The sequence below is a fragment of the Saccopteryx leptura genome, chromosome 5 (genome assembly GCF_036850995.1).
Source record: "Saccopteryx leptura isolate mSacLep1 chromosome 5, mSacLep1_pri_phased_curated, whole genome shotgun sequence".
Lineage (NCBI taxonomy): Eukaryota > Metazoa > Chordata > Mammalia > Chiroptera > Emballonuridae > Saccopteryx > Saccopteryx leptura.
In genome coordinates this window covers 107,367,303-107,379,610 of record NC_089507.1, presented here as the reverse complement: position 1 = coordinate 107,379,610, position 12,308 = coordinate 107,367,303, and the positions used below count along the sequence as shown (strand labels likewise).

The 12,308-nt window shown below is 39.8% G+C and overlaps 1 protein-coding gene across 3 annotated transcripts in view; it reads right to left on the bottom strand.

The window, feature by feature from the left end:
* The window catches only part of STAM (signal transducing adaptor molecule), an 84,488-nt gene that overhangs the window by 41,016 nt on the left and 31,164 nt on the right, over positions 1–12,308 (bottom strand). For 2 of the 3 annotated variants that reach the window (XM_066384518.1, XM_066384516.1), the window contains exon 2: positions 12,075–12,159. The exons of the other annotated variant lie outside the window; for it this stretch is intronic. In XM_066384518.1, the coding sequence (XP_066240615.1) occupies positions 12,075–12,142 (68 nt within the window). In that variant the 5' untranslated portion in view covers positions 12,143–12,159. The remainder of the gene's footprint in view (positions 1–12,074; positions 12,160–12,308) is intronic. 3 annotated transcript variants of the gene reach the window in all.

Genomic DNA, 12,308 nt, shown 5'->3' with positions numbered 1-12,308 from the left:
TGTATGAAAAAACAATGGAAAAATATAAAGGAAACAGAAGTGGTTTCCTATGGAGGTTGGGGGAGGGAAATAGGGATAGGTTTTAGATTTGCCAACATTCATCTTTTTAAACTATTTCCATTTTTGAGCCATGTGAATATGTCTCTACTTTTAAAACAAAACATTTTTATTATTTAAAAATAGCATAATTTAATTTCAAATCAACAAAAACACACATATGTATGTGAGATATAAAGAACAGAACAGTAAGATTTTTTAAAAGAGGAAGAATTGAGGGATTTTCAAAACACCACTGGGAGTCAGGTTTCCAGGTCATAGTTCTGACTAAAGAAAATTTCACAAGAATGGCTCTTTATTTCCCCTTAAACCTTGACAATATTTCCAAACTGCCAGAACTCCAAAACAGATGACTGTAACAAAAAGAAGAAGAAAAAGAAGAAGGAAAAGAAGGAGGAGGTGGCCAAAGGAATTTTAAAATTATTTCATTAGGGAAGAAAGATTTAATATTATTTATGCATTAAATAATTCTACAATATATTGCTGGTTTCAAATCATTGTGATTAAAAAAATATCTTCCTGAAAGAAAAATGTCTTTCCTAAATTCCTTTCACCACCCCTAAATCAGCCCTCTTAAATAGATCTGTATGTTTTATAAAATTACAGATTAACACCAAAAGGTAATACTTTTTTAAAAAAATCTCGACTAATCTCTATAAAAATAACCTTGTGAAGTGCATTCCAATCCATAAGTGCCTTGAATATTAACTTACCTATCTAATTTGTCTCAGGAAAACTCATGCCCCCTTTCCTCTCTCACACGAATTACACATCTCAGTTTCCCCTAAAGCATATAAGGTATCTAGAATACCTCTCTGAAAAACTACAATACTGTTCAGTATTCTTATGCTACCATCAGCAACCCACCGTTAAAAATGTATATCTAGGTTCCTAGATAGCATAAACCAAATAGACATCCATAAGTTTTCCATATACATTAACTATAAAATTATTTAAAAGATTAAAAACAAACTATAGGTGGTTTTCAGGTGCTGGGGAGGAAAGAATAGAAAGTTGTTTAATAGGTAGAGAGATTCAGTTGGGGATGATAAAATGTTCTAGAGATGGATGGTGGTGATGATTGCAAAACAATACAAACATACCAAATGTAACAAACTGTACTCTTAAAAATGGTTAAGGTGATAAGTTTTGTTATGTATATTTTACAATAAAATAAATGAAAAAATAAATGATACATTAGGAACTCCACACTTCATTGCTCACCTAAAATGAACCTTAACATTTTCTATTACTAAGTTGACCTGATAATATAGAACTTAATTCTGTAATACTATCCTTAAGCGAATAAGCAATACCTAAGGTTCACAATAATTTTAGGAGCCCACAAAAATATTTTGATTTTTTAAAAGAAAATAAAGAACTTAGGTAAAAGAAAACATTTTGATGTATAATATACTTGTCTTTATAACAATGCAATCATAAAATATTTTTATCACTTTTTTAGGGAGAAAAGGATCCAGGAAGGCAAATATCCCAAGTGTCTGTTAAAAGTCATAATGTGAGAATGCATATGTAAAATATTCTTAAAAAGAAATCACAATAAAAATAAATATGGAGGATTCCAAGATGGTGACAGAGTAGGCAGCCATTCCAACTGCCACCTCCCAGGACCAAATTGGATTACAACTTAAATTAAGAACAATCCTCTTAAAAAACTAACTTTGTACTAAACAAAGAGGAGTCTATAACCAAGGATCACTGAAGAAGCCACACCGAGACTGGTAGGAAGGGTGGAGATGCAGAAAGGGCTGTCCACTCCCAGGCGCGAGCAGCGGATGAGGGTCCGGAGGAACTCTCACTGCAGGGAGGGTCACTCTGAGAGGTGTGGGTCCTCAGCCCCAGTCCCAGAGCCCCAAAGCCTAGAAGAGGTGCCCAGACAGCATTTGGAGGTGAAAAGAAGCAGGGTTTCTGTCTGCTAGAAAGAGACTGAGCTCTCAGAGACAAAGGCTCCATCTTAAAGGGCCTACACAGAAAATCTCATTCACAGCAACTTATCCGGGAACCGGTGGAGGGAGGGCTGAGAGGATGACAGTTGCATGAGAGTGTAAAGTTGGAGGCCCAGGGAGAGATACTGGGGGATGGCCACTGGAACCCCTGGGTCATTCTCCAATATAGCAGTCTTTCTTGGGTGGAGCAGTCCCAAGTGGCATCAGCCTGGGGTAAAAAGTAACTGCTCCAACAGCGGGAATCACTCCTATCCCAGTCATGGAGTTGGGTTGTTATGAGAGGCCAGGAAGCAGAGGTCCCTTTGATGACTCAGTTTTCTGGTGTTTAAGCTGGAGCTCCTCCCATGCCGCCGCCCCCCCCCCCCCCCCGCTCCACTCCCTCACCTGCCCAGCTCACCCTAATCCCATGCACGCTCCCAAGTCTAAGACTGGTGCTTACACCTCACAGACTCTGTGGAAAACTGTCCAGACTGCAGGCAGACCACACCTCTGAGTCTCAGAGGCCACATCCTACTGAGGTCTGTGAAAAAGTCTTGACAGACTGACACCTGGGGTTGAGGGGTAAAGCCATACCCACCACCCTTCCTAATCCCTGAATTGCCACAGGCTCTAGATTCTACCAGAGGGTTATTCAGCAGCCAAGCCCAACAAGCAGACAGAGGCTGCAGGAGGTGGGACTCAAGAAAACTTGGCCTTTTATGTGGACCTTACCCCAGGTGCAGTGTGGGTAAAAGCCAGCCTAGGAGTACAGCTGGTACTTCTACGTGCACCTGGGCCCAGCAGACGCAGCCACAAACTCTGGATTGCTTGTAGCTCCAAGGTTGCTGAGGGCCAGTCAGGGGCAGTGTCTCCTACTAGTCTGTGCCGGGCTTCCGTCAGGGAGGGCCAGGACTGGCACATCCAGGGGCCGGCTGTGGAGAGCTTCGGTTCAGGACCTAAAGACCCTTGCTAGAGCGGTATCCTAAGGAAGGGCTCCTCACACATGGCCCAGCTGAGGCGAGTTCTGTTCTCTGTGATCAGCACCTGCAGTGGCTCATGTACATCAAATAGGGTGGAGCTTCACAGCCAGCCAGCCAGGGCACTGTATATTTTGCCCTGCTGTGCAAGATTCCATAGGGGGAAAGGAGAGAGGCTTGGAGCATGGATATTTAACATGTGGGTCGCTGTGAACCTATTGTTGGATCTGGCCAAGGGGCTTAGCCACTTTCTGGGGGCGGGGGGGGGGGTACAGTCAACCCCAGGAGAGGACTCTCTCAAATCTTCCTCCCTGAGACCAGGGTCTCACCAGCTGTAAGAACTTCTGCAGAGGGGACTGTCAGCCACACTCAATCTGAACCTGCTGCTCACCTTGTTGGGGAGAAATAAAATTTGAGTATCCAGCAGTGGCTGAGGGATTAGGCTCTGGACTAGGGGCCACATTCCCTGTATTGAGCTCCTGACCAAGAGTCCACTGAAGTAGGGGGCTCCACTAACATATTCCCAAGCTCAGCTGCCCTAACCCACCAAGCGTGCAACCTGTAGAGGGGTTGGTTGGGTGAGGCCAGTCTGAGCCCTCACTACAGTCTTAATACAGAAGACTCTGTGGGAAGACCAGGCAGCTGCAAGATCAGGAGGAGCAGCTGGAAAGTGGAGAAAAATCTTACAGAGCTAGATGCTTTTACAGAGCTGCTGTCATTTCTAAGCAGGAGGAAGCTGATCCTTATACAAAGGTTGGCACCTCCCACACTACCCAGGCACAGAAAATGCAGACACAAACAGAAAAGTGAAGTACCTGCAGACAGGTAGCCCACAGTGAGTTACAAACAACAGCTGATGCCAACCCAAGAAGATCTAGAACCAACACAACTGGTAGTGGGTGGCTGACAGCACCAACCCTAGACTCAGCTAGCTATACAATCAGCATGCCCAAAGATGGAGCCTAGCAGGCACCAGACACTGTGGAGAATAAATACGCCCAACAGGACAGACATTGCACAGTGTGTAATACACATCCTCAAGGTTGACCTTTAGAGCCAGCCCACCTGAAAGGATACTGTAGCCATGAAAGTACCAACTGCATTCAATACTCAAATACAACAAGAGGGAAAATAGTACCCTCAAGAAAGATTGCTAGAACAAGGAAAACAGGTGGCCTGGAGGTCAGTACCACTGAGCCCATCTTCCTCATAAAGACACCACAAAAAGTTCAGTCAGACAGCGTTACCTAATACACAGACAAAATGGGCAGGCAGAGAAATGCAACTCAAATGAATCAACAAGAGAAATCCCCAGAAAAAGAACTGAGCGAGATGAAAGAAACCAAACTACCACATGCAAATTTTAAAACAATGATTTTCGGATGCTCAAGGATCTTAGAGCAACAATGGATGGACATAATAAGCACCTAAAAAAGGAGATAGCAAGCATCGAAAAGGACACTGAAATCATAAAAAAGAACCAGACATAAATGACAAATATTTATACAATATTAGAACTGAAGACTGCACTAGAAGGAATCAACAGCAGGCTGGATGAAGCAGAGGATTGAATCAGTGATTTAAATTTTAAATTTTATTTATTTATTTATTTTTTACAGAGACAAAGAGTGAATCAGAGAAAGGGATAGACAGAGACAGACAGATAGGAACGGAGAGAGATGAGAAGCATGAATCATTAGTTTTTCATTGCATGTTGCAACACCTTAGTTGTTCAGATTGCTTTCTCATATGTGCCTTGACCGCGGGCTGTGCCTTGACTGCAGGCCTTCAGCAGACCAAGTAACCCCTTGCTGGAGCCAGCGACCTTGGGTTCAAGTTGGTGGGCTTTTGCTCAAACCAGATGAGCTTGCGCTCAAGCTGGCGACCTCGGGGTCTCGAACCCAGGTCCTCTGCATCCCAGTCCAACGCTCTATCTACTGTGCCACCGACTGGTCAGGCTTGAATCAGTGATTTAGAGAACAAGATAAGTGAAAAAAAGGGAAGCAGAGCAGCAAAAACAAAAGAGGCTCAAAAAGTCACAGGAAACTCTAAGAGAGCTCTGTGACAACATGAAAAGAAACAAGATCCACATCATAGGGGTTCCTAAAGGAAAAGAGAACAAATACGGAATAAAGAACCTGTTTGAAGAAATCATAGCTGAAAACTTCCCTAAATTGATGAAGGGAAAAGTTACACAAGTTTAAGAAGTGTAGAGAGTCCCATTAAAGAACAACCCAAGGAGGTCTACACCAAGACACATCATAATTAAAGTGCCAAAGTTAAGAGACAAAGAAAGAATACTAAAAGCTGCAAGAAGAAAGCAGTTAATTACCTACAGAGGAGCCCCCATAAGGATGACATCCAACTTCTCAACAGAAACACTTGAGGCCAAAATGAACTGGCAAGAAATATTCAAAGTGATGCAAAACAAAAACCTACAACCAAGACTTCTATATCCAGCAAGGCTATCATTTAAAATTGAAGGAGAAATAAAAGGCTTTCCAGACAAAAAATAAATAAACTCAAGGAATTCATTACAACCAAACCAGTACTAAGTCACTAATCATCAGAGAAATGCAAATTAAAACTACAATGAGATACCACCTCACACCTGTCAGAATGGCACTCATTAACTTGTCAACACTCAGTAACTGTTGGCAAGGATGTGGAGAAAAGGGAACCCTCCTGCACTGCTGGTGGAAATGCAGACTGGTGCAGCCTCTGTGGAAAACAGTATGGAGTTTCCTCAAAAAATTAAAAATGGAGCTGCTTTTTGACCCAGCTATCCCACTTTTAGGAATATATCCTAAGAACTCCAAATCACTCATTCAAAAGAAGACATGCACTCCCGTGTTTATTGCAGCATTGTTTACAATAACCAATATCTGTAAACAGCCCAAGTGTCCATCAGTGGATAAGTGGATTAAAAAGCTGTGGTACATATACACAATTGAATACTATGTGGCCGTGAAAAAGAAGGAAATCTTACCTTTTGCGATGGAACGTATGGACCTGGAGATTATTATGCTAAGTGAGATAAGCCAGGCAGAGAAAGACAAATATCATATAACCTCACTTATATGTGAAATCTAATGAACAAAGTGAACTGAGGAATGGAATAGAGGCAGAGGCAGGGTCACAGGGAGCAGAGGGACAGCAGTAAGAGGGAAGCGGGATGAGAGGATGGGATTAGAGAAGGTAAAGGGATTAGTGAAATTATTTATACATAACACATAGACACAGATAACAGGATAGCAAATCCCAGAGGAAAAAAGGGAGGGAATTAGGGGGAGGGGGCAAAGAGGGTAGGGTGTGAAAGAGTATATTGAGTGGACACTTGAATCCATGTTAATAAATTAAAATTAATAAAAAATTTTTAAAAAGAAATAAATATGGAGAGTTTGACATTTTTTTAAAAAACTTCATAATATTAGAATGGTATTACAATCATTTAATCCTTTCTAAACGATTGTGGTTTTGTTTTAGTTGTTTGTTAGCACAGGGTATGTTGTATCTATGGGGACTTCTGCCAGGTTTATTTGCTTGTTCCCCCAGGCCATCTTACACAGAGTTCAAGAGTCTGGGCTAACCTACATCAGATCGGAAACCAACTGATTCTGTGTACATACTGGATTGACTTCTTGTACACTTCAATATTTTAGGTAAGCTTTAGTTTAAATCTTTTTTCACTCGACTCATTTTCTCCCCAATCCATTTTACAACACTGGTTTCCTTTATTATCTGGCTTATTATTCTTAGCTTTCGAATGTTTGGCTACATAATGTAACTATTTACATTTTATTTTTATTGAATTTATTGGGGAGTTGTTAACAAATGCTATAAAGAAATATTGCTTTTGTACAAATAAATAAATGCTTAGGAATTAATTTAATGAAGATTTAAAGGAACTAGCAAGCCATAACTGCTAAGAGGATAAAAAGGAAGTAGAAGGGGGAAAAAAAGAGAATGAGAAAAAGAATATATAATAATTAAAAGGACAAATAGAACCACCCCTTATTATCTAAAATAGCAAAGTTGAAAATACTTCCTAAGTAAACTTATAGATTTAAGATGTCAATTAAAATCCCCAAAGGATAACTGAAATATTAAAGAATATACTGAGAGAGTATGTTGTCTAAATTTTTAAAAATTAAAAATAAGCATGTATCTAAACCTTTCGATACTGGATTTAAAAAAAAAATACAAATAGTTTAAGCTATAAATTAGTATATCTTAAATGTATGCGGACAATATGGATGAACCATGAGGACATAAATGCTAAGTGAAATGAATCAATAAAGACAAACATACCTGAACAGGCGGTGGTGCAGTGGAAAGAGCGTCAGACTGGGATGCGAAGGACCCAGGTTCAAGACCCTGAGGTCGCCAGCTTGAACATGTGCTCATCTGATTTGAGCACAGCTCACCAGCTTGGACCCAAGGTCGTTGGCTTGAGCAAGGGGTTACTTGGTCTGGTGTAGCCCCACGGTAAAGGCACATACGAGAGGGCAATCAATGAACAACTAAGGCAGGGGTCGGGAACCATTTTGGCTGAGAGAGCCATGAACGTCACATATTTTAAAATGTAATTCCATGAAAGCCATACAATGACCCATGTATGTTACACATTATCCAATAAAAATTTGGTGTTGTCCCGAGGACAGCTGTGATTAGCTCTAGCCGCCCGCAACCATGAACATGAGCAGTAGGAAATGAATGGATTGTAATACATGAGAATGTTTTATATTTTTAACGTTATTATTTTTTTTATTATTATTAAAGATTTGTCTGCGAGCCAGATGCAGCCATCAAAAGAGCCACATTTGGCTCGCGTGCCATGGGTTCCTGACCCCTGAACTAAGGTGTCATAATGAAAAACTGATGATTGATGCTTCTCATCTCTCTCCATTCCTGTCTGTCCCTATCTATCCCTCTCTTTGACTCTCTGTCTCTGTAAAAAAAAATAATAATAATAATAAATAAAGACAAACACTGTAAGAGCTCACTGATACATGGAAAATAAAACAACTCACTGAAACACAGGATAGCTTGGGGGAAGGGCAAAATGGGTGATTATGGACAAAAGGTACAAACTTATAAGATAAATATGTTCTGAGGATGTAATAAATGGCATGGTGAGTATACTTAGAATACTTGATGGTATTTCGCCTGACCAGGCGGTTGTGCAGTGGATAGAGCATCAGACTGGGATGTGGAAGACCCAGGTTCGAGACCCCGAGGTCGCCAGCATGAGCACGAGCTCATCTGGGTTGAGAAAAAAAGAAAAAAAAAAAAAAAGCTCACCAGCTCAGACCTAAGGTCGCTGAGCAGGGGTCACTTGGTCTGCTGAAGGCCCTTGGTCAAGGCACATATGAGAAAGCAATCAATGAACAACTAAGGTGCCACAACAAGAAACTCATGATTGATGCTTCTCATCTCTCTCCGTTCCTGTCTGTCTGTCCTTATCTATCCCTCTCTCTGACTCTCTTTGTCCCTGTAAAAAAAAAATAATAATAGAATACTTGATGGTATTTGAAAGTTGCTAAGAGTGTAGATCTTAAAAAGTTCTCATTGTAAGAAAATTTAGGGAAAAGAAAAACATGTTCTAGTATAATAATGTTAACAAAGAAAAACAAATTGATACCTTTATTTTCATTATACATCATATAAAATTTCAGATGCATTACAAATTATTTTTTAACTAGAAAAATATGGACTATTTCTAGTAATGAAAGGCATTTTGTCTTTTCATGTCAAGCAACCAAACAAATTATAATAAAAATTGTCTACAGCCTGACCAAGCAGTGACACAGTGGATAGAGCATCGAACTGGGATGCGGAGGAACCATGTTCGAGACCCCGAGGTTGCCAGCTTGAGAGCGAGCTCATCTGGTTTGAGCAAAGCTCACCAGCTTGGACCCAAGGTCGCTGGCTTGAGCAAGGGGTTACTCAGTCTGCTGAAGGCCCACGGTCAAGGCACACATGAGAGAGCAATCAATGAACAACTAAGGTGTCGCAACGCAAAACTGATGGTTGATGCTTCTCATCTCTTTCCGTTCCTGTCTGTCCCTATTTATCCCTCTCTCTGACTTTTGCTCTGTCTCTAAAAAAAATTTTTTTTTTAAATTACCTACAAAATGAAGAACACCAAAGTAAAGATAAAAGAAAACCAAGGGAGTGAAAAAAAGAGAAGGAACTTCGTAACTGGAATGCTAGATAAAAGTTTTATCTACAAAATACATAAGGATTGAGCGAGGTTGATACCTACTTCTCAACAAACTGTTACAAAAGATGACTTTAATCAAAAACAGGCAGAGGTACACCCATTTAACTGTGTGCCAGTTATTATTATAAACACTATATTTAACCATATAAATATATTTATATGGTTATATATATACACACACTAATCCCATACACAAATATATATACACTAATCTCATACTCAAAAACAAGCCTCCTATGAAGAAGATACTATTTCCATTACTTAGCTTACTAAAAAGGTAAGTTAGTCAGTGTAAGCAGTTAGGGAGTAACAGCTAGGATCTGAACCCAGGCAGTCTCACTCCAGAGACCACACTGTCTACAATACTTGCTTCTTTACTCTGGACAACAAAAATTCATGGACCTTTCATTCTACAAATCTAAGGCTACTAAATAGATATAAATTACTATTGTAAAAAACAAAAATAAAAACAGCTTTGGTAGCCTGACCAGGTGGTGGCGCAGTTGATAGAGCGTCGGACTGGGATGCAGAAGGACCCAGGTTCGAGACCCCGAGGTTGCCAGCTTGAGCGCGGGCTCATCTGGCTTGAGCAAAGAGCTCACCAGCTTGGACCCAAGGTCGCTGGCTCTAGCAGGGGGTTACTCGGTCTGCTGAAGGCCCACAGTCAAGGCACATGTGAGAAAGCAATCAATGAACAACTAAGAAGTCGCAATGAGAAACTGATGATTGATGCTTCTCATCTCTCTCCGTTCCTGTCTGTCTGTCCCTGTCTATCTCTGCCTCTGTAAAAAAACAAAAAAACAAACAAAAAAACAGTTTTGGTATAGTGATTTAATGATTCAAAGAACCATAATATGATTTTCAGTAAAGGGGGTAAGCTTTGTGGAAGAAACAGTATCTATCTTGGGTCTGGAAGGATATTAGACACAGATATACGAAATGATAGAATAAAATACTCCAGAAATAGAGGGAATAGAATGACCAAAAGCACTAAACTAAGGTAGAAAAGCAATGTCAACTCAAATGCTTGAGTTCAAAAGAGTGATGCATGTGAGAGAAGTAAATGGAAAATAAACGATTCATAGGCAGAAGGCTGGACAATTCAGTACAGAAGGAGAGTAACATGGTCACAGTTTTTATATGGCAACTGGATATAAGAGGTGGAGGTGGAAAGAAATGTCAGAAGGTGAATTCACAAATCTAAGCGTGGTAAAGAATGTCTCAAGTAAAGGGGGATAGGTGGGGGTAGAGGTCAATCGAAATACAGAAAAAGGAATAGATATATAGCACGAAATAGCTACTCAAATTTTTACTATATTAAGGAACTAAAAAGATCAGAAAGAACAAGACTTAGTATACTAAAATATAAAGACAACAGAGGGAGTGGATAAGGCCACATTTTTGGAAACCTGACAGAGGGAGCACATTAGGGGGCAAAAAGGTCTAAAGTGAAGGGCTAAAAAGAAGCTGAGGACAAACTGCTCCAACCTGGTTTGGCCATGTTCAAGAACTTTATAACTAAGGAGACTTTATAGCATCAACATTCTGAGGAATATTATGGAAGCAAAATAAATGTGGCAATATTTATTTGAAATAATCTTTTCATTAACAGACACTGGAAACAAAGGAGGGAAAGTTCAGATTTATAGATGGTGATATTGAGGCTTTATACCAGATGATAACCCAGAAATAACACTGTATCCACAGGACTAGCTAGTTCTTGGGTAAGAAATATTAGAACTGAACATACAAATGTCACCAACACAAAGATACCTGAAAGTTGTCAGTTTTCAAAAGAAAAAGTATTAAGAAAAAATAGTATTAGGGGGAAAAATGAAACAATAAAAGTCTAAGAAACTACCTATACTAAGAAAGGAAGGCCTGACCAGGAGGTGGCACAGTAGATAGAGCGTCGGACTGGGATGCGGAGGACCCAGGTTCGAGGCCCCAAGGTTGCCAGCTTGAGCGTGGGCTCATCTGGTTTGAGCAAAAAGCCCATCAGTTTGGACCCAAGGTCACTGGCTCCAGCAAGGGGTTACTCGGTCTGCTGAAGGCCCACGGTCAAGGCACATATGAAAAAGCAATCAATGAACAACTAAGGTGATGCAACATGCAATGAAAAACTAATGATTGATGCTTCTCATCTCTCTCCGTTCCTGTCTGTCTGTCCCTGTCTATCCCTCTCTCTGACTCACTCTCTGTCTCTGTAAAAAATAAATTAAAAAAAAAAAAAGAAGGGAAGGAAGAACAGTCAAAGAAGGTACATCAGAGGTTAAGATCGCCACCAGAAGAATCAAGTGTAATACAGCAGTGCTCCCTAACATTTTTCACATGAAAATACATGAATAAGACAACATGTGTGGGGCATGAAGTCAGAAATAACTTCTAATAGTTATTAGCCCAGGAATTAAAATCATTAATCTATAAATCAGTTAATCCACTCACTGAACTGTCCTTCCCCAAAGCCCATATGCCAAAAAGTTTAAGATTCTATTTTCTTAAAGTGCCTCTTTCAGTAGTCACTGATCAGCAAGGTAGAATGTTTCAGGTGCGACAAAGAAAAGAACTTAGAAATGACCACCAAATTTTTTAACTGAGAAATCCCTAATGATTTTAAAATCAGTGAAAAAAGCTAGATTTCTGGAGGAAAAGAGTGTGATTAAAACAGCAACATTTTTATCAGTCATTTAATACTAACTGGTCATAAGAAGTAACCTAAATAGAATGAGTCTCCAAAACTTTCTAGGAAAAACATTCTCTTTAAAATGAAGTATAACTGTAATATGCTCTGCCTTCTTACCTTTGTTTTATTCATATTAATAAAAAGGAAATATGAATAAAAATCCTTTGAAACTCTGCAACACTTACCCAGTGCGAGACTGACCAACTTTATCACAAATATCCAAAATGAGACCCCAATCCTCAGCAGTATTCATCTCACTGGTTGCTTTCTCTGTACATTATAAAAAGAAATTGTAAAAATATTATTTTCAAAAAATCTTTAAGAGGTAAATAATCAGATTCAAATCATAAAACAACAGTATAATCAGATGAGAAAAACAAATCATAATAATTGCCAGCAATTATTGGTTAATATTAATT